At 38.6% G+C, this 22,775-nt stretch overlaps 1 protein-coding gene across 2 annotated transcripts in view; it reads left to right on the plus strand.

Annotated features, from left to right (window-relative positions):
• Positions 1 to 22,775, plus strand: part of Sypl1 (synaptophysin like 1) — a 29,585-nt gene that overhangs the window by 4,571 nt on the left and 2,239 nt on the right. For both annotated transcript variants that reach the window (XM_059279898.1, XM_059279897.1), the window contains exons 3-4: positions 6,986 to 7,104; positions 9,349 to 9,556. In XM_059279898.1, the coding sequence (XP_059135881.1) occupies positions 6,986 to 7,104; positions 9,349 to 9,556 (327 nt within the window). The remainder of the gene's footprint in view (positions 1 to 6,985; positions 7,105 to 9,348; positions 9,557 to 22,775) is intronic.

Here is a 22,775-nt window from a genome sequence, read left to right on the forward strand (position 1 = left end):
TTAAGAGTAAGGATGACAAAATGCTTTCAGCATAATGACTCAGAATCAGAAAAGACTTGTAGCTACTTCAGCTGTGTCTGAGGAGTCTAAATTCTGAAGGGTTAGGGAACTGTTAGCAGAGGTTCCCTAACTGTTGTGTGGTTGTCTGTACAAGTGGAGAGAGGGTGTGAGAAGCACTTTGATACAGACTTCATTGCTCATTTCATGAGAGTAACTTGAATGTCAGTGCTCTCAGTGTTTGACAGTAAAAACAATAAATGTATTTGGCTTTAGATAGGAATAATCTCGTGCAATGTATTTCCAGGTATGTTTCTGAATGTTTCAGTTGATTCCTTTTAAAACAAAATGTTACACATGAAGAAATTTAGGTGGTGACACTAAATTTAGGTGGTGACACTAAAATAGCAGTGAAGATCCTGCAACTGGAAGTGCTTCATTTCAGCACCCGTAAATGAGATGAATGCCAGTGTTTCCAGGAGAATTCTGAGAGGAAGCAAGGTATAGGAATAGGAGATAGAATTGTGAGTCTGGCTGCAGGATAGATAATTTACTGAAAATATCAGATGTGCCCGAGTTTTTTCTACATGAACTTTTATCAGTGAAAAAGTTGTTGCACAAAGCCCCCTATGCATCTCTAATTTGTGTGTACATTTTAATGTCAGTACCTTAAAGCCTATTGTGTATTTAGAGCAAACTTACATTCATATGTTTTGTTTTCTTTAGCTTGATTTTTGAGATACTTTTTTTTAAATCTATTTTGTTTTTGTTACATAACAAAATACACAAGGGAAATGCTAGTGGTAGAGGTAATACAGAGTGGATTAATGTCTGTAGCAGTCCAGGAGAATAATAGGTTCTGCCATGGTGAATTAAGTAGAAGCTTTAAAAATAAAATGAGAATGGGGGCATTCTCAGAGGAATATGTACACAGCTAAGGCATAAACACTGGTGTGTTTAAAAAACAGTACAATGTGACAATCATAACAGTACCTGGCAGAGAATATAGTTCAGCTAAATCTAGAAAGAAAAAGTTGTGGCTGCATTAGCCATGCCATTTATGCCAAATTTGGCAAGTGTTTTGTTTTGTTTCTTAAGTACAGACCTGAAGAGCAATGGACTCCTTTTAAACCAGGTTACATGATCAGATTGCTATTTCAGGTTAGTGTGGCATCATTACTAAAGTAACATTGTCCAAACAAATAAAACAGAGCAAACAAAAACATACAAGTTACAGAGTAGTTTAATGATGTATTAGCCATAAAGGTGAAATTAATTTTTTACTTAACTCTATATCATCTTTTTTCTTTTTGTTTTTTGAGATAATCTTGTGACCTTGAAGTTCCTGTATAGCCAAGGATGACCTTGGACTTTCTGATCCACCCTTTACTCAGAATGCTAGAATTACAGGCATGCATCACTACATCCAGTTTATGCAGTACTGGGGATTAAACCCAGGATTTAGTGCATGATGGGCAAACTCCCTTAACAACTGTGCTGGCTGATCTTATGTCAACTTGCCACACAAACTAGAGTTATCTGAAAGAAGGGAACCTCAGTTGAGAAAATGCCTCCATAAAATCTGGCTGTAAGGCATTTTCTTTTCTTTTCTTTTTTTTTTTTTTTTTTTTTTTTTTGTTTTGTTTTGTTTTGTTTTTCGAGACAGGGTTTCTGTGTGTAGCCTTGCGCCTTTTCCTGGAACTCACTTGGTAGCCCAGGCTGGCCTTGAACTCACAGAGATCCGCCTGTCTCTGCCTCCCGAGTGCTGGGATTAAAGGCGTGTGCCACCACCGCCCGGCTAGGCATTTTCTTAATTAGCGATTGATGGTGGAGAGCCCAGCCCTTTGGATCGTGCCATCCCTGTGCTGTTGGTCCTGGGTTCTATAAGAAAGCAGGCTGGTAAGCCATGGGAAGCAAGCCAGTAAGCAGCACTCCTCCAGGACCTCTGCATCAGCTCCTTGCCTCCTGAATCGTGCCCTGTTTGAGTTCCTGTCCTGACTTCCTTTGATGATGAACAGTAATGTGGAAGTACTGAATAAATCCTTTCTTCCCCAACTTGCTTTTTTGATCGTGGTATTTTGCTGCAGTAATAGAAACTCGAACTAAGACAACTACATTCCCAGCCCCAGTTTATATATGTTTATATTAAATCTTTGAAATCTATAGTATATTTTACACTTACAGCATATCACAATTTAGATGGCAGCATTCATGGTTCAGCAACCATCAGTAGTGTCTGAGGGCTATTTTATCAGCTGCTGTAGCTTTGGAGCCCACACAATAGAAGATGTGTGATGATTGGAATGAAATTAGAAACAGGAAAAGTTGGTTGAGTGAATCCAGTGAAAACCAGTAAGGGCTTAAAAAACAGAGAGAGTGGTAGATGTGATACAAGCAGCTTTTAGAAAATGGTTCCAGACTGGATATGCTGGTGCAAGTCAAAACACAGGAAGTTGGAGACATAGAGTTATGTGAGTTGAAGGACAGCCTTTTTTCTTTGAAAACTTTTTTTAAAGTTTTCATGTTCTGTATAGTCTTACACAACCTGATTTTTTTTTTTAATTTAGCATTAGGTTTCTGCATCTCCTCTATATTGATGTGGCAAGCTATAGTTCTTGTATCTTTTTTCTTTATTTTATTTTTTAAGAATGATGGGTTGGAGAGATGGCTCCGCTGTTAAGGGCACTTGCTCTTGTAAAGGACCCAGGTTTGATTCCCAGCACCCATGTGGCAGCTCACAACCATCTATGATTCCAGTTCCAGGGGATCAATCACCCTCTTCTGACCTTTGAGGGCTCTAGGCACTCACGTGGTACACAGACACATGCAAGCAAAACTTTTGACACATGCACACAAATTTTTTAAAAAAATGGTCTGAGGGCACTGTAAGAGGGCAGGGAGCAGAGCAGTAACTAGAGTATCCCTTTTGATATGTTCCTATTGCTTTTCCCTCCCTGCTTTGATAGAGCGTTGCTGTGAACATTCATAAGGAAATCCCAGTACACGAGGAACCATTTCCTCTTAGATCTGTGGACTAGTGGGTCCTTTGAGACATTTTTATTACAAGCATTTCACCTACTTTGTAGCTTGCTTTATATTCAAAAGTTGATTTTTGATTTTAAAGTTCTATAGTTGAAATTAACTATCTTTTATGTTTAGTGCTTTTTTAAAGAGTCTTAAATCCTTCTACATGGTCACAGATTTTCTTTTTTAAAAGCTTTTTCATATAAGTTGCAGCTCATTTGATTAGCCTTTTACTAGTTATCTGTTACTGTACGGTAAACTGCCCCAGCTTAGCAACTTACAACAGCAGATACTTATTATCTTTCTAGGTGGAAGGAATCCGAGGGTTTGGGTTCAGGACTTCTGAGGTTCTTGTCAGTTATTCGCCACGGTTGTACTAATCTCACAGCCTCTGGCTCACTCGTGACTGCTGGCCTCCATGGTTCCATTTCCAAACTCGGTCGTGTGGTTTTAGTCAGACCTTGGTCCCATGTCCTTTAAGTCTCTAAAATGTGCCTGAGGGGGTTGAGGGTATGGTGGCAGAACACAGCATAGCATGCTCAAGGCCTTGAGTTCAATCCCTAGCATGTGGTATGGAAGACACACATACTGGATATAGTGGCTCATGCCTGTGTTTCCAGCACTCAAGGAGGATCACCATGAGCTCCAGGATACCCTGGGCTACATGTATGAGACTCTTTGTCAAAAACAAAAGCACAAAGGTTGTCTGAATAGTCTGAGTATCCTTCCAACATAGCAGTGAGCTTCTTGAAGTAATGAGAAAGTTCAAAAGAATACAAAAAAGAAAAATAAGTTGGAGGTGGGAAGGTTGTTTACTTGTTTTAGGTAAAGTCTTATCTATCTCTGCTGGCCAAGACTCACTGTGTAGCCAAAGGTGTCCTTCAGTTTATAATCCTCCTTCCTCTACCTCCCAAGTGATGGGATCACAGGTATGACCATCTTATTCAGTGTTGGGGATCAAGCCCAGGGTTTTTTGCATGGTAGGCAAGCAAGCTACCACTTGAGCTATATCCACAGGCCAGAAATAGCCGTCCTATTACAATGTAATCTTAAAAGGAACCTGTTTCTTCTGTTATATTCAGTACTCTGTGTAGTTCAAATTCAAGGGAAATTAAGCTCTTCCTCTTGATAGAAGTTGTGCCAAAGTATCTGGATGTACCTTATGGTCACCACAGGCCTTGCACAGTGATGTGCAGTGGCAACTCTGTCAGTTAAAAATTTGCCAGACTCCAGTCTGTTTCTGGCCTCTTTAGTTTGATCTATTGGTTCAGTTTGTTTACATCATGTTTCTTTTTTTCTAAACTTAAATGTGAGTTTACTCCCAAGTTTCAGTTCTTGCTTTTCTCCCACTCAATGTATTCATGTATTTTTATTCTAAGAGAATATCCGTATGCCTTGGTACCTATGGAATCTTAACAGAAGATCTCAAACTGTATGTAGACATTACATCAGGCTCTTCATATCTGATATATATATTTCTTCTTTGGAGAAACCTTCAATTATTATTATGATACTATCATGAGAAACAATGTCTAGTGTGTTAGTTTTCCATTGTTTAATATAATTGAGAATAATCCACCTAAAAGAAGAAACTGTTTTAGATTCATGGTTTCCATGGTTTTGGTCCATTTTGGCTGGCTCGGTTCGTTTTGGGCCTGTGGTAAATAGTACATGGTTTAACAACTCTGCTTCAGGACAACCCAGAAGCAGAAAGAGACAGATAAGGCCAGGTTCCCAATATTTCTTTGAAAAGAATGACTTTTCTTTCAGTAAGACCCACTTCCTAAAGGTTCTACTACTTCCTCATCATGCTGTAGGCTGGCAGCATGTCCTGGTGTCTAGGGAACACTCAGCTAGACTGTAGTATCCCGTATTTAACACTATAGGCTTTGATAGGAATTGTACACAGAAGTGTTTCTGCTGCTTGATGTGTGTAGCTATCAGCAGAGAGACCCACATCTCTTTAGTTTTCTATTCTAGGGAAGGACGGTCAATAAGTGTGGTTGTAACACAAATCTTAAAAGGTCTTATTAATAAAAAGAAAAAAAAAACTGGAGCCAGATATTGGGGTGAATGCTGAAAAATCAGAGAAACAGAACAAGCTACAGCCAATCACACCTCACCAACTCCTCAACCGATCCTGTTTCCACAAATCCTCAGATTGAAAGCCTCTTAAGTCCTCACCCCTGAGGGTCTCAGTTGAACTGCTGCTAAAAAAACCTCTAGTTCCTGGTCCTCACGCTCTATATACCTTTCTGTTTCCTGCCATCACTTCCTGGGATTAAAAGTGTGTGTGTCCTTCCCAAGCAAAGCCGTAAGATCTCAAGTGCTGGGATTAAAGGTGTGTGCCACCACCCTTGGCTCTGTTTCCAGTGTGGCTTTGAACTCACAGAGATCCAGATGGATCTCTGCCTTTGAGTGATAGGATTAAAGGTGTGTGCCACCATGCCTGACCTCTATGTCTAAATTTGGTGGCTGGCTCTGTCCTCTGATCCCCAGATAAGTTTTATTGGAGTGCACAAATAAAATATCACCACATATGGTACCTTAGGCAATCTTACATATGAGGAAGAAGACATAAAACAGTATAGTTAGTATTAGAGGAGGGCAGCAAAGGTTACATGTGGGAGTGAACATGTGTTACAGGCAAAGGGACTAGCCAATGAAGACCCTGAAGGAGTTGTCTAATGACTAGACAGCAGATATGCAATATGTAGGAAGTTAAGGGAAAGGAACAAATAGCAACATATGAGAGTTAAAGATATAAGGGAAGTAAAGGATATTCAAGAATTCAGGAGCTGTTTGAGGGCGTTGAGCAGAGGGAATCTATTCTGCCTTATATTTGTGTTTAAACTGCAGAGGCTGTTATATAAGTAGTGCACTGAAATTGTGGCAAAGAAGGAATCAGGAATCAAGGCCAAGATGTGATGTGATAGTCGTTTAGATTAGAACTGGTGATAAGTAGATTGCACATGTATTTTGAAAATAAGAACTATTGACATTTACTGAATTACTGAATTTTCAAATATGATAGCACCCAAAACTAAGTATTTTTGTTGTGGAAAAAATTTAGAAGACAAAAAGAAATTAAATCTTGTATCTTGTGTTGCACTGAGAGATGACCACTATTAAAATTTTTCATGTATAACCCTTCTGGGTTTTACCCTCTTTGTATGTAAATGTGGATACACATATAGTGTATTGTATGAACAAATTCTGTATGTAGTGAGCATGTTGCTATTTTATTAAGTGATCTCTAATATTTTAGCAGTTAAAAGCTTATTATTCTGTTATATAAATGAATTCTAGTTTATGTGACTCTCTAATAATACTTAGGATGCTTCTGGGTTTTTCTGTTATAAATAGAATTTACGGAAGCATATGCATAGTTGAGAAAAAAATCGAATTGCTTTTTGAAACCTAGAAATACGTGAAAGTGATGTTTCACAAGTTCAGAAAGTAGAAAAGAATCTCTTCCTTTATAACCTCTTGTTTTCAACAGTTCACTGATTACTTGAGCCCCAAACAAAAACACCTTCCATTTACTCGTGTTTAAAATTTTGATAGGGAAAAATGAGTCTTATTTGCATTTCTTTGCTTTTTGTTTTTGTTTGTTTTTAAGACAGGGTCTTTATTACCTCTGGCTGTCCTGGAATTCTCTGAGTCTATGTAGACCAGGCTGGCCTTGAATTCAAAGCAATCTACCTGCCTCTGCCACCATGCCCAGCAAGTCTTCTCTGAATTTCATATTGTATGGGCTGGTGTGTTTTATTTTATACTTGGGAAAATAGAATCACATTTGTTGACATTCACACATTTTTTAATGTTTTTAGTCTATGGCTAGTAATTTCTAGAGTATTTCTGAGCCAGCTTTTAATGATCAGTGTACTTAGGTTTTAACGGCCTTGGTTCAGGTTGCAGTAATGCTTTTCTCTTCTCTGTTTTTTGGTCTCATTTTATGTAGTTTGCTTCCATCTTTGCTTTTGCCACCTGCGGCGGGTTTAAGGGCAAAACGGAAATTCAAGTGAGTTGTCCTAAAGGTGACAATAGGACGGTTACAGCTGCTTTTGGTTATCCATTCAGGTGAGTTGTTTTTTTTTTAATTATTTAACAACTGTTTCTAACTTCATGTTTAGTCACTAGGGTTTCTACCTGGTCTGGACTCAGTGGCAGAAGCCTGTGCTCTGAGCAGTCACAGCACTTGCAGGAGTCCGTGTCAAGACGGCTGGTCTGGGGAGCAGAGGCTGCCTCGGCTCTCACATGCGTGCACTTAGACATGTCTTCCAGCATTTATTCATGGAAGGTGTACAATAGTTTAGATTTGCATCTTCATTTGGGACTTTTACTCAGACTATGGTACAGACCAGTGCCTCTCTGTAAACCTTTTCTGGTCTCTAATGAGGGAAATATACAAGGGGAATATATTTATTACTTCCTAGCTGCTGAGACCAAATACCTGACAGAAATAAGACAGGGAAGAATTGCTTTGGTCCACAGTTTCAGGAAGCTGTACCACGGTAAGTTGGCTTTATGAACTTGGGCAGAAAATCATGGTAGTGAAAATTTGTGGCAAAGGTGGTTGGTTCTTCATCTCATGGTGAAGCAAGCATGTCCCCAAATGTTCTCGTCTAACAAAGCCCCTTGCTAAAGTTTCCAGAACCTGCCAAGCATTCATTACATGAGTTTATACGAGACATTTCATATTAAAATCATAACAGAGAGGCCAGGTGTGCTGTCACATGCCTTTAACCTCAGCACTCAGGAGGCAAACGCAGATGGGTCTCAATGAGTTTGAAGACTGCCTTGGTCTACATAACAAGTTCCAGGATAGTCAAGGGAATAGAGAGAGAGAGAGAGACCCTGGAGAGAGTGGGGGTGTGGGGTGTGGGGGGGAGAGATATCGATCAAATGATAGAAAGCAAACATTTAGAAACTTAGAGTCCTATGACATTGTCTTGACTTTCTGTCCTATCACAGTAGATCAGATACGGGGAAATGGGTACTCTTCTATTACTACCAAGGAGCAAACTTAGTTTCTCAAGATACACATTTCTCATGTTTCTGCATTACTGAACTAATAGTGTTTTATGTCATTTTCAGACATATATAAAGTATACTTGTTTCTTAAGTATAAAACCATATTTATTTTACTTTTAAAGGAAAATAAACAGTAGCAGGTCTCTTCTGTGCTATTTCAGTTTCCACTGAAAAGTCTATTGTGAATATCTATGTCTAAGATATGAATCTTCTGCTTAGCTTTGCTTTAGTTGACCTCTCAAAGACTCAATTTTCTAACCAATACATTGGAAATAAAATATTTTAAGGATGTTTTGATAGTTAAAAACTTTTTTTGAGGCAAGATTTCACTATGTAGCCCTGGTTGGTCAGGAACTTGCTATGTAGACCAGGCTAGCCCAAGAACTCGTAGAGATCTGCCTTTCTCTGTTTCCTGAGTGCTAGAACTAAAGGCCTGCACTACTACACTCTGCAAATAAAATATTACATTAAAGATCCATATATCCTGAGAGCTTGCTAATCATCAAAGCCTTTCTATCTCTTACCCGTTCATTTTGTTACAGTAACCATCATCTTTAATGATAATTGGTTTTCTAATTTACAAATGGGTAAATGTAAGGCCATGTGAATTTTCCTTTAGCAGCTCATTAATCAAGGGCTGAAATACGAATCATGAGGCTGAAGAGATGGCTCAGCAGTTAAGAACACTAGCTGCTCTTTCCGAGGACCTAGGTTCAGTTCCCAGCACCAACACATGGCTCACAATTGTCTGAACTCTGGTTCCAGAGGATCTGATGCCTTCCTCTGGCCTCTGCAGGTGTGAAGCACACAGGTGGTGCACAGACGTTGATGCAGGCAAAACATCCATACACATAAAATATAAATTAAAACCAGGTCTCTGCGTTGGTTGAAAATATCTTTTTAAAAAAGGAAGAAGAAAAATATCATTGTAATTGTTTCTCCTAGAACTAGTGACACACACCTCTGCCTCCTAGCATAGAAATGTGAGTTGTAAAAGACTTTTTTATAATCTCTTCTAATATTATACATTCTTATTGCAGGAAGATAGTGTCTAAATGTTAGAACTGTTTGACTCCATTTATATTCAATCTGCCATAAACCTATTACTAAATAAATTTATGGTTATATGTAGTATGAAATTTTTGGTTTAGCTAAGTATTTGAATCTTTTCTAAAAAGAAAATGTTTGTAGTTATTTGGGGAATATATTTTGAAATGTCAGTATTTTGCTTAAGTATTTCTCTGTTAAGAGTCCAGTGATTCCTGTATTTATTTAAGTCTTTTTTAATAGGTTGAATCAGGCATCGTTCCATTCACCCCCAAATGTCAATGTGTGTGATGTGAAATGGGAGAACCACGTCCTCATAGGTGACTACTCCTCCTCCGCACAGTTCTATGTCACGTTCGCTGTCTTTATGTTCCTGTACTGCATTGCGGCCCTTGTGCTCTATGTAGGCTACACGAACCTCTACCGGGACAGTCGCAAACTCCCCATGATTGTAAGTAATCAGCTTATGTCTCTACAGAAATAATGTGGCCAAGTATAAGCTAAGTTACATTTAAAGGTAAATAGAGGATTACCCACCTAAGTGTGTTTGACATGAGGAGAGCTTTCTTCAGTTATTAAGTTTAATCCAATTTTCATAGCCTGTTTATAATTCAGAGAGAGTTGGTTTTGGTTTTATAAACCTGGAAAACCTTTGAATATTTGATTAAATCATTAAGTTTTAAGTAGCTAAAGGTTAAGAGTTTAAGAAATTAGTATCTTAGCCGGGCGGTGGTGGAGCACACTTTTAATCCCAGCACTCGGAAGGCAGAGGCAGGCGAATCTCTGTGAGTTCGAGGCCAGCCTGAGCTACAGAGTGAGTTCCAGGAAAGGTGCCAAAGCTACACAGAGAAACCCTGTCTTGAATAAAACCAAACAAAAAAAGAAATTAATATCTCTAATTTGAAGAATTGCAGATTGTACTAGTCAGATCTTTACTTCTCACCTCTTTTCTCTTTCCTCAAAACTCCTCTTATGCCACTATCATTTTTTAGCGAGCTTAATTTTCTTTATCGGCAAAGCGTGGCCCAAAGATCAAATCTGAATTTTTTAAATAAAATGTTGTTTAGCTCCACCTTATGCATTGTATACGACTACTTTTATGCTTAACTCTGACTCAGATAATTCTTATTCATCATCACTGGGATCAGCAAGTTACATTTGATCCTTTGAGATGCCAACAAAGGATTTGGATTTGAAAACTTGATACTTTTCTTAGAGCTTCTGAGTCTACTGATCTAGAAATCACATAATCTTCGAGGTTAAGGGAGTAGCCTGTCCTTCCTGGATTATCAGTGCCAAGTCCAGAGATAAGCCATGGTTTTATGTTAGACCTCCACTATAAAGGAATAGCTTTAAAGTCAGTGGTAGTGTGCAGGTTCTTGTGATGCTAGACATTTTGTACCTATGAGAAGAAGCACTGAAGTCTTTGAAGAAGTTGTGAATTTACTTAAAGAGAAAGCTACTTTAATATGAAGGAATTATTAAGATAAGTTATACTTACCAATTTATTTTTAATTTTTGCTGCTTGGATCATAGGAATGTAAATGGTAAGTAAAGAACAAAATAGTTTTATATCATGCATATTTACTATTTCTTTTGTCTGGAAAAGTATAAGAAAGCTAGTTTTCATAAAATGTTTCTGGTATTAACATTTTAAAGTGTTTATTCATTACAAAATAGTAATCTAAAGCTTTGGACATTTCAGCTTTGCCTTAAAAGTGACCAGATTGGTCATACTGGTAATATTTTTATTTTTTGTTTGTTTGTTTTGTTTTTCGAGACAGGGTTTCTCTGTGTAGTCCTGGCTGTCCTGGAACTTGCTCTTTAGACAAGTCTAACCTCGAACTCAAAGAAATCCACCTGCCTCTGCTTCCCAAAAAAATCTTTTTTTTTTTTTGCATTTTGTCATTATGCCAACAAATTCCTTTTTACTAAGTAAAACAATGAGCCCTTTCTTGCATTTTATCTAATAATTTAAAAATTATTGCACTTAAGTCGGTATTTAAGGTCTAGTTGTAAAGAGCTTTCTTTGTGATAAAACTAAAACAATCTAGTTGTATATCATTTAGGGAGTCAGAATATTTTTCTGTATTAGAATGATGTTATTGGGCATACAGATATTTCAGAGTTGGTTTCATCAATGGTTTTTGCTAGTATAATGTAGGATGAGTACTTTTTTGTTTTGCTGTTTTTGAGACAGGCCTCATGTAGCATAGGCTGATCTGCTAACTAGCCAAAGATAAACTTGAACCTTCTGAACCTCTTAAACCTTCTACCTCTGCAGTGCTGGGAATACAGGTCTATGCTACCATGCCCAGCAAAATGGATGCTTTTTTTTTTTTCATATTTATTTATTTATTTATTTATTTATTTATTTATTTATTTATTTTTCTATTATCAGCTTGATACAGTATAAATTCTTATCCTAGTAGTGAAATGTTTCATTGAGGCTTGCCCAGTAATTGAGTAAAGCCAAAGCTTATTATAAGCCACAGTCATCCTAGGGTCCCCCTGCTATATAGCCTCCCTGGTTCTGTGGGTTGCAGTCTGATTGTTCTTTGCTTTATATCTAGTATCCACTTATGAGTGAGTACATACCATGTTTGTTCTTCTGGGTTTGGGTTATCTCCCTCAGGATGATGTTTTCTAGTTCCATCCATGCTTCTTATCTATAAAAGTAAAACTCAGTAGCTGGCGAGATGGCTCAGCAGTTAAGAGCACATACTGTTCTTCTGGAAGGCCTGAGTTCAGTTCCCAGCACCCATGTTAGGATGCACATAACTCTCCATAACTCCAGCTCCAGCGGGATCCAGTACCTCCTAATGGCCTCCCTGACCCTCCCTAGACACACACACACACACACGCACACGCACACACACACACACAAATTTAAAATAATAAAAGCATTTTTTTTACATTTTATTTTGTTTAAAAATTCTTTTTCATTTTACATACCAACCATAGTTCCTCCTCCCTCCCATTCTCTTAATTCACCACCACCACCCACTCCACCACGCCTCATCTACTCCTCATAGTGGGTAAGGCCTCCTTTGGATAGTTAGTCAACACAGCCTGGCATATCAAATTGGGACAGGACCAAGCTCCTCCCCGCTGGATCAAGGCTAAGCAGGTCATCCCACCATAGGGAATGAGCTCTAAAAAGCCAGTTCATGTACCCGGGATAAGTCCTGGTCCTTCTGCCAGGGGCCCCACAAACAGATTAAGCTACACAACTGTCACTCACATTCAGAGGGCCTAGTTTGGTCTCATGCAGGCATCCCAGCTGTCAACCCAGAGTCTGCGAGCTCCCACTAGCTTGGGTCAACTGTCTCTATGGTTTTCCCCATCATGATCTTGACACACACACACCACACACACACACACACACACCACACACACACACACACACACACACACACACACACACACACACACACACCTTGCTCCTATAATCCTCCTCCCTCTCTTCAACTGAACTCCAGGAGCTTGGCCAAAGGTCTCTGCATCTGCTTCTATCAGTCACTGGATATAGGTTCTAGATGACAGCTAGGGTAGACACCAATCTGAGTGCAGGGGAAGGCTAGTTCAGGCATCCTCTCCACCATTGCTAAGAGTCTTGGCTGGGGTCATCCTTGAGGGTTTCTGGGGATTTCCTTAGAACCAGATTCCTCCCTAACCCCCAATGGCTCCCTCTGTCCAGATATCTCTTTCATTACTCTCCTTCTCAGTCCCTCCCACAACTTGGCCATCTGTATCCCTCATGTTCCCACCCCCCTCCATTCCCTCCCCACTACCCTTCCTCCCAGTTTATCCAGGAGGACTTGGCCATTTCTCCTTCCTGGGGCGATCAAAGCATGACCCTTTTAGGGTCCTCCTCTTTACCCAGCTTCTCTGGGGTTGTGGGTTGTAGCCTGGTTATCCTTTGCTTTGTGTCTAATATCCATTTACGAGTGAGTACATACCATGTTTGTCTTTCTGGGTCTGGGTTACCTCACTCAGGATGATTTTTTTTCTAGTTCCATCCATTTGCCTTCAGATTTCCTGGTGTCCTTGTTTTTAACAGCTGAGTAATACTCCATTGTGTAAATGTACCACATTTACTTTATTCATTTATCGATTGAGGAGCATCTAGATTGTTTCCAGCTTCTGGCTATTACAAATAATGCTGCTATGAGCATAGTTGAGCATGTGTTCTTGTGGTATGGTTGAGCATCTTTTGGGTATATGCCCAAGAGTGGTATTGCTGGGTCTTGAGGTAGGTTGATTCCCAATTTTCTAAGAAATCACCATACTGATTTCCAGAGTGGCTGTACAAGATTGCACTCCCACCAGCAGTGGAGGAGTGTTCCCCTTTCTCCACATCCTCTCCAAAAAATTGTCATCAATATTTTTGATCTTAGCCATTCTGACAAGTATAAGATGGAATCTCAGAGTCGTTTTGATTTGCATCTCCCTGATGACTAAGGATGTTGAGCACTTCCTTAAATGTCTTTTGGCCATTTGAGATTCTTCTGTTGAGAATTCTCTGTTTAGATCTGTACCCCATTTTTTAATTGGATTATTTAGTATTTTTGAAATCTACTTTCTTGAGTTCTTTATATATTTTGGAGATCAGCCTTCTGTCAGATGTGGGGTTCGTAAAGATCTTTTCTCATTCTGTAGGCTGCCATTTTGTCCCATTGACTGTATCCTTTGCCTTACTAAAGCTTCTCAGTTTCAGGAGGTCCCATTTATTAACTGTTGTTCCCAGTGACTGTGCTACTGGTGTTATATTTAGGAAGTGGTCTCCTGTGCCAATGCGTTCAAGACTACTTCCCACTTTCTCTTCTGTCAGGTTCAGAGTAACTGGATTTATGTTGTGGTCTTTGATCCACTTGGACTTAAGTTTTGTGCATGGTGACAAATATGGATCTATTTTCAGTCTTCTGCTTGTTGACATCCAGTTATGCCAGCACCATTTGTTGAAGATGCTTTCTTTTTTCCATTGTACAATTTTGGATTCTTTGTCAAAAATCAGGTGTTCTAGGTGTGTGGAACAATGTCAGGGTATTCAGTTCGATTCCATTGATTCATGTGTCTGGTTTTATGCCAATACAAAGCTGTTTTTACTATAGCTCTATAGTAGAGCTTGAAGTCAGGGATGGTGATGCCTCCAGAAGTTCCCTTATTGTATAGGATTGTTTTAGCATATGAAGTTGAGTATTGTTCTTTCCAGGTCTGTGAAGAATTGTGTTGGGATTTTGATGGAGATTGCATTGAATCTGTAGATTGCTTTTGGTAAGATTGCCATTTTTACTGTGTTGATCCTACCTATCCAAGAGCATGGGTGATCTTTCCATTTCCTGGGATTTTTTTCAAAAACAAAAACTTAAAGTTCTTGTCATATGGGTCTTTCGCTTGTTTGATTAGAGTTACCCCCAAGATATTTTATGTTATTTGTAGCTGTTATGAAGGGTGATGTTTCTCTGATTTCTTTCTCAGCCTGTTTATCATTTGTATATAGGAGGGCTACTGATTTATTATTTTTTTTTTTTGAGTTAATCTTCTATCCTGCCACATTACTGAAGGTGTTTATCAGCTGTAGAAGTTTCCTGGTAGAATTTTTGGGGTCACTTGTATATACTATCATATCATCTACAAATAGTGAAAGTTTGACTTCTTCCTTTTCAATTTGTATCCCTTTGATCTCCTTTTGTTGTCTTACTGCTTCTAGCTAGAACTTTGAGTACTTACTATATTGAATAGATATGGAGAGAGTGTACAGCCTTGTCTTGTTCCTAATTTTAGTGGAATCGCTTTTAGTGGAATCGCTTTGAGTTTCTCTCCATTTAGTTTGGTGTTGGCTGTTGGCTTGCTATATATGGCCTTTATTATGTTTAGGTATGTTCCTTGTATCCCTGATGTCTCTAAGACCTTTATCATGAAGGGGCGTTGGATTTTGTCAAGGGCTTTTTCAGCATCTAATGAGATGATCATGTGGTTTTTTTTTTTTTCCTTTCAGTTTGTTTATATGGTGGGTTACATTAACAGATTTTCGAATGTTGAACCATCTCAGCATCTCTAGGATGAAGCCTACTTGATCATGGTGGATGTTTTTTTTGTTTTTTGTTTTTTTGTTTTTTTTTTTGAGGGGGAGATGTGTTTTTGGATTCGGTTTCCCAATATTTTATTGAATATTTTTGTACCATTGTTCATGAGAGTGATTGGTCTGTAATTCTCTTTCTTAGTTACTTCTTTGTGTGGTTTGGGTATCAGTGTATTTGTAGCCTAGTAAAAAGAGTTTGGCAATGTTCCTTCTGTTTCTATTGTGTGGAACAATTTGTGGAGTATTGGTATTAGCTCTTTGAAATTCTGGTAGAATTCTGTGCTGAAACCATTTGGCCCTGGGCTTTTTTTGGTTGAGAGACTTTTAATGACTGTCTATTTCCTTAGGGGTTTATAGGTCTATTTAAATTGTTTATCTGATCATGATTTAATTTTGGTATATGGTGCCTCTCCAGAAAATTGTTCATTTCTTTTAGATTTTCCAGTTTTGTGGAGTACAAGTTTTTGAAGTGTGACCTAATGAATCTCTGGATTTCCTCAGTTTTATCCCCTTTTTTGTTTCTGATTATGTTAATTTGGATATTCTCTCGCCTTTTGGTTAGTTTGTGTAAGGGTTTGTCTATCTTCTTGATATTCTCAAAGAACCAACTCTTTGCTTCATTAATTCTTTGTATTGTTCTCTTTGTTTCTATTTTATTGATTTCACCCCTCTATTTCATTATTTCCTCTTGTCTACTCTTCCTGGGTGACGTTCCTTCTTTTTGTTCTAGAGCTTTCAGGTGTGCTGTTAAGTCACTTGTGTGAGATTTCTCCAAATTCTTTATGTAGGCACTTAGTGCAATGAACTTTCCTCTTAGCACTGCTTTCATAGTGTCCCATAAGTTTAGGTATGTTGTGCATTCATTTTCATTGAATTCTAGGAAGTCTTTAATTTTTTTCTTTATTTCTTCCTTGACCCAGTGATGATTTAGATGAGCATTGTTCACTTTCCATGAGTTTGTAGGCTTTCTGCAATTTGTGTTGTTGTTGAATTCTAACTTTAAGCCATGGTGATCTGATAAGATACAGAGGGTTGTTCCAATTTTTTGTATCTGTTGAGGTTTGCTTTTTGACCGAGTATGTGGTCGATTTTAGGGAATGAATGTCCCATGAGGTGCTGAGAAAAAGATATATTCTTTTGTGTTTGGGTGAAATGTTCTGTAGATATCTGTTAAGTCCATTGAGTCATAACATCTGGTATTTCTCTGTTAAGTTTCTGCCTGGCAGACCTATCCATTGGTGAGAGTGGGGTGTTGAAGTCTTCCACTGTTAGGGTGCGGGGGTTTGATGTGTGATTAGTAAAGTTTCTTTTACAGATGTAGGTGCCCTTGTATTTGGGGCATAAATGTTCAGAATTGAGACTTATCTTGATGGATTTTTCCTGTGATGAATATGAAATGTCCTTCTCCATCTCTTTTGATTAATTTTAGTTTGAAGTGTATTTTGTTAGATATTAGGATAGCTACACCATCTATTGTTTCTTAGGTCCATTTGATTGGAAAATCTTTTCCCAACCCTTTACTCTGAGATGATGTCTGTCTTTGAGGTTGAGGTGTGTTTCTTTTTTTTTTGTTTGTTTGTTTTTTTTGTTTTTTTTGAGACAGGGTTTCTCTGTGTAGCTTTACGCCTTTCCTGGAACTCACTTGGTAGTCCAGACTGGCCTCGAACTCACAGAGATCCGCCTGTCTCTGCCTCCCGAGTGCTGGGATTAAAGGCGTGCACCACCACCGCCTGGTGAGGTGGTGTATGCAGCAGAAGGATGGATACTGTTTTCATACCCATTATGTTAGCCTGTGTCTTTTTATAGGTGAGTGCATTGATACTAAGAGATATTAATGACCAGTGATTGATAATTCCTGTTACTTTCGGTTTTGGTGGTGTGGGTGGTAGTGTGTGTGTGTGTGTGTGTGTGTGTGTTTCTCTTCTTTAGGATTTGCTGGTGTGAGGTTTATCTATTGCCTGTATTTTTGTGGGTGCAGCTAACTTTCTTGAGTTGGAGTTTTTTTTTCTAGTACTTTCTATAGGGCTGAAATTGTGGGTATGTATTGTTTAAATCTGGTTTTGTCATGGAATATCTTGTTTTCTCTGTCTATGGTGATTGAAAGTTTTGCTGGGTATTGTAGTCTGGGCTGGCATCTGTGGTCTCTTAGTGTCTGCAGAAAGTCTGTCCAGGACTTTCTGGCTTTCAGAGTTTCCATTCAGAAGTCAGGTGTAATTCTGATAGGTCTGCCTTTGTATGTTACTTGGCCTTTTTCCTCTGCTGCTGTGTATATTCTTTATTTGTTCTGTATGTTTAGTGGTTTGATTTTTTTTTTTTCTTCTTTGGTCCAGTCTATTTTGTGTTCTATAAGCTTCTTGTCTTTTCATAAGCATGTCCTTCTTTAGGTTGGGAAAGTTTTCTTCTGTGATTTTGTTGAATATATTTTCTGTGCCTTTGAGCTGGAATTCTCCTTCTTCTATTACTATTATTCTTAGGTTTGATCTTTTATTGTGTCCCAGATTTTCTGGATGTTTTGTGTTAAAAAATTTGCTGGATTTAACATTTTCATTGATCGGTGAATCTATTTCCTCATCATATCCTTAATGCCTGAGAGTCTCTCTTCCATGTCTTGTATTCTGTTGGCTATGCTTGCATCTGCAGTTTCTGTTCATTTACTCAGATTTTCCTTTTCCAGAATTCCCTCAGTTTATGTTTTCTTTATTGCCTATATTTCAATTTTCAGGTCTTGAACTGCTTCCTTCACTTGTTTGATTTTTTTTTTTTTCTTAGCTTTCTGTACAGGATTTATTGACTTCTTCTAATTTTTGGTCTTTTCCTCTATTTCTTAAAGGGAATTTTTCATTTCCCCTTTATGGCCTCTATCATCTTCATAAAGTTATTATTAAGGTAGTTTTCTTTTGCTTCATCCATGTTGGGGTGTTCAGGTCTTGCTGTTATAGAACCACTAGTTTCTGGTGGTGCCATATTGCTCTTTATGTTTTTAGTGTATTCTTACACTGCCATCTAGCTATTTCTTCCTCCAATTTGTACAGGTGGAGCTTGTGATTCCAGGAGTTCCTCTTCTTCTAGTTGTTACAGGTGGGGCCTGTGGCTCTGGTGGTTGCTGGTGCCATGCTGTATGAGATGGTTGGCAAGGGATGGGGAGGATGCTGCTGCCAGTATCTAAGACTGGGATGTGGGGGGTTGGGGCACAGTATGTGCCCCTGGAGGCCTAGGGTCTAGATAGCTGGGCTGTCCAGGCGGGGCCTTGGGGACCCACCCCTTATTCCCAGTCAGTGGAGGTGGGGCCTGTGTAATAAAAGTAAATTTTTATATACTCAAATTTTAAATGTTAAATTGACTTTTAGGTGCTATTGATTAATAAGAATAAGTTTGTTGTTGATTAGCATTATTCTGAATTTTGCACTAAAGGATTTTAAGTATTTCAGTTTCAGATTTTTGAGTCTAAGTTTTCTTTTTTAATATAGTACTTTTTATATTAAGTAGCAGATGATTTAATGGTACAACAAATCAGGAATATCAAGAATAAAACACAGAAAAAAAAAGATTTCCAAATTCTAAAGTCTTTCATGAATCATATTTTAACTTACTGGTTGCAGGTCTCTAGGTTGAACGATTCACTTAGACTGCTATATAACTAGAGTCTAGGAGGATGAGTCTAATTTGTAGGGACCACAGTAACCTCTCACTTTTCTTCTACCATAGTTTATTTCCTGTATCATGTTTAGGGAAGTTCCTACTTTTGAAGTATGTGGCTGTTAACGTTAATCTAGTTATCAGCAAATCAGATTTAAAGAGCATAACCAGTGGGCTGGGAAGATGCCTCAATTGGTAGAGTACTTGCTATGCAGGTGTTGTGGATCTGAGTTCACATAGAAATACAAATATGTAACCCCAGGACTAGCGGTGTGGCGTTCACTGACCAGGCAGTCTAGCCAAATGAGTGAGCTCCAGGCCCAATGAAAAACCTTGTCTCAGAAAATAGAGAATAGCTGTGAAATACACCTGACACTCAGTTCTGGCCTCCACACACGTTACACACAGCATTTATATACACATATACAAAATTAAGCAAGACCAGAAGAAAAACTGATATTTTAGCCAAGAATTCAAAAGGAAGAAAATAACTGAAAATTAAGATATTTGACATATTTTGGTCAAAGCTCTAACTTTAACCTTGAGGGAATTTTTTAGTGGTGTTTTATCAGGTTTCTAAAGACAAGTTTTTAGGAAATATCTGTTTGCAGCAAAAGTAGAGCAGAGGAGAGGAGTAAAGAGGGGAGTGTTCCCCAATGCAGAGTGTCAGCCACACTATTTCTTTTCTCTGATGAACACGGTTTAGTTTCAATGGACAAGAGGAAGTAGAGAGCTCAAATGCAAATACCATGCTTGTGTAATTAACCCTTGGTTTTGTCCTCTAAGCACAAATATTTATTCACTGTATGACTAAAAGGTGGCTGGTAAGATAATTAAAATCTTTTAAAAATTTTAACATTTATTTTTTGTGGGTGTATGTGTGAGTATACGTGTGTGCACATGCAATGGTGCCCATGTGGAGGTCAGAGGACAGCTTGTGTGAGTCTGTTCTCCTTCCACCTGGTGGGTCCCTGGATCTAACTCAGGTTGTCAGCCTTGCTGACAAGCACCTTTACCTGTTGAGTCATCTCTCTGGTCCAAGATAATTAAAATGTAATTTCATTAATTTTTTTTTCTTATTTTAAAGAATTCTTCCATGATAAGCCTTAAAACTCACTTCTGGGTTTGGAGTAACTGGTTTTGGGTTAGCTTTGCTGTTAACATACACTAGCTGATGTCTTATAGTGCTTAGAGGCACACGTAGTGCCATTCCCACTTAGTTCATGAATTCACAGGAAGACCAGATAAGTAAGGTGAGACTTAAAATAAACTTCACATTACACAGATTCATACTCACAGTGTCTTTGTAACCAGTCCAGTGGATACTTTTTAGTTCCCCAACAGGAAAGATTGGGTAAGGAGATTTTTCTTCTTTTTCTCTCTGTTACTTCTATAAGAAAATATTCAGAACATTAAAACCTTCATGTTTATTTTTGGGAATGTAATAATTAACAGAATTTAATAGAAAACTACTCAAGTTCAAAAGATACTGTTTCATCTTTTTGTTAATAAAATGAACATTGTTTTTATAATTTTTGTAATTTTTTGAAATTATAATTACATCATTTCCCCTCTTCTCTTTCCTACCTCCAACCCTTCCCATGTATCCCCCCCCCTTACTCTCTTTCAAATTCATGGCCTCTTTTTCTTTGATTGTTATTATATTTTTTTTCCCTAAATATATGAATAGAACTTGCTCAGTTCATATGATGCTACTTGTATGTGGATGATTTCAGGACTGACCACTTGGTATTGGATAACCAATCAGGGGCCTCTTTATTGGAAAGACTATTTCTCCTACTCTGAACATTCCTTAGTTGTCTATAGTTCTCTGTCTAGGCTTGAGACCTCCTCAGCTCTCTTCCTTACATAATAGCATGTCTACTTGTTCAAATCTTTAGACAGCCATGTTGATGAGGTTTCATGGGCATAGTTTCTCTGACATTTATAGGAGGCATGATCTCACAGCAAATCTCCTGTCCCCTGGCTCTTAGATTCTTTCTGTCTCCTCTTCTGCAAGATCCCTGAGCCTTGGATGCAGGAGCTATATTATAGACGTATTGGCTGTGGTTTTCTGTGATGGTCTCTGCCTGCTGTAAAGAAAAGTTTCTTTATCTGTGGGTATAGAGGTAGATATTTAGAATGTAGTTAGGAATTATGCTGGTTTATTTAGCAGAGTAGCAGTTGTAGGTTTCCTTCAAGATCCATGATTTCTCTAGCTCTGGGTAGTTGGCTTGGCTTCCAGTACCAGGCATGATTTCCCTCTTGTTGAAGAGGCCTAACATCCAATTAAATAGCTGTTGGTTTCTGCCACAGTGTGCATGCCATGCTGGTCATTGTGATTCATAGGCATCATAGCTGAATAAGACCATTGGTTGTTTCCTCCCTTGGAAGTTCGCATGGTGCCTTCTGGTACCATGAAAGCTAGTCCTCAGGGAGGAAACTCTCGGTTCAGATCTAGCTCAGGTCCTCTGGGTTCTGTGTCAGAAATGCACAGTATCTTCAGCAATAGGAACTTACCTTGCATCTCTAGGGGGCAAGCAACAGCAACAGCAATAGCATGTAATGTTGGGGGGGTCTCTTGGACAACTCTAGGCCTGGTGTTAGCGTTTCTGTTAGCAAGTCTATGGCTTTTGGATCTTGAGGAGAACATTGTTGACCTAGATAGGAAATTTTCATTTAAACTGTATATATTGTGTGTGTGTTTGTGTGTGTGTATACACACACACGTATTATATATAATTATATGTATTATATGTAATTTTATATAGTTAGAGAATATGGTTTTTACATTTTTACATGTATAGGTATTTTGTCTGCATATATGTCTGTGCACCACATGCATTTAGGGCCCACAGAGACCAGAAGAGGGTGTCAGATACTCAGAAACTGGAATTTCAGGACGTTATGAACCACCATATGGGTGCTGGGAGTTGAACTTGGGTCCTCTGGAAGAACAGCCAGTGTTCTTAACCGTTGAACCATTTCTCTAGCCCCTAATGAACATTCTTACAGTTCAGTCATGAAACTTAAAAGACTTGGTTGTGTTGTCTTCTTTTTTTTTTAACCACTTCATTAATCCATCTCTTGGACAATTGTTTTTAACAAGACTGAGAATTTTATCTGAACATAGAAGCAAGTAGGAGGATAGGGAGTTTATATTGTGTGTGCAAGGGATTATAACTTAGAATATAAGTGACTCGAGGGAAGTGAGGGGCAGTTAAAAAGAAAAAATGGTGGGGTTGGTTTATAGGTCTAAGCTGGATCAAAGGCTTTTGTAGTTGGGATGAAAAAAACACCTGGTCTGGTGGTGTACACCTTTAATCCCAGCACTTTAATTCTCAGGAAGCAGAGGCAGGTGGATCTCTGAGTTCAGGGCCAGCCTAGTCAATACATCCAGTTCCAGGCCAGCCAATGCTACACTGTAAGACTGTGTCTCAAAAAGAAAAACAGAACAAAGATTATGGAGAAATGCACTTGTTGTTGACAACAGGGTGAAGTATGAGTCTCAGAATACATGGCTAAGATTATGGTGACATCTTGGGAAGCTGCCTTTTTGTGTAATAAAAAGTGGACTTCAGAGCTAGAGAGACGGCTTAAGGGATGAAGCACTTAGGAAAGCCAGAGGATCCGAGTCCCGTCTCCAGCGCATGTACAGTTTGGGCATGGGCATAAGTGTCTGCAGTTTCAGTGTTACATACAGAGATGATAGGTAGGTCTTGGGGGCTTGCTGGCTGGACAGCCTGTCTGAAATTGTGAGCCTCAGCTTTGGTGAGGGACCCTGTCTCAAACAATAGAGAAGACACTTGACCTACTTCTTGTTCTCCATGTGTACATGTAGGCATACACACATATACCAAAGTTAAAACTTTTTTTTTTTAAAGGAACACACAGCCATTCTTGCAAGAAGACAAAAAGATTGCTTTGAGTTCAAGACTAGCAAAACCCT

Source organism: Peromyscus eremicus, chromosome 14 (genome assembly GCF_949786415.1).
Source record: "Peromyscus eremicus chromosome 14, PerEre_H2_v1, whole genome shotgun sequence".
Taxonomy (NCBI): Eukaryota; Metazoa; Chordata; class Mammalia; order Rodentia; family Cricetidae; genus Peromyscus; species Peromyscus eremicus.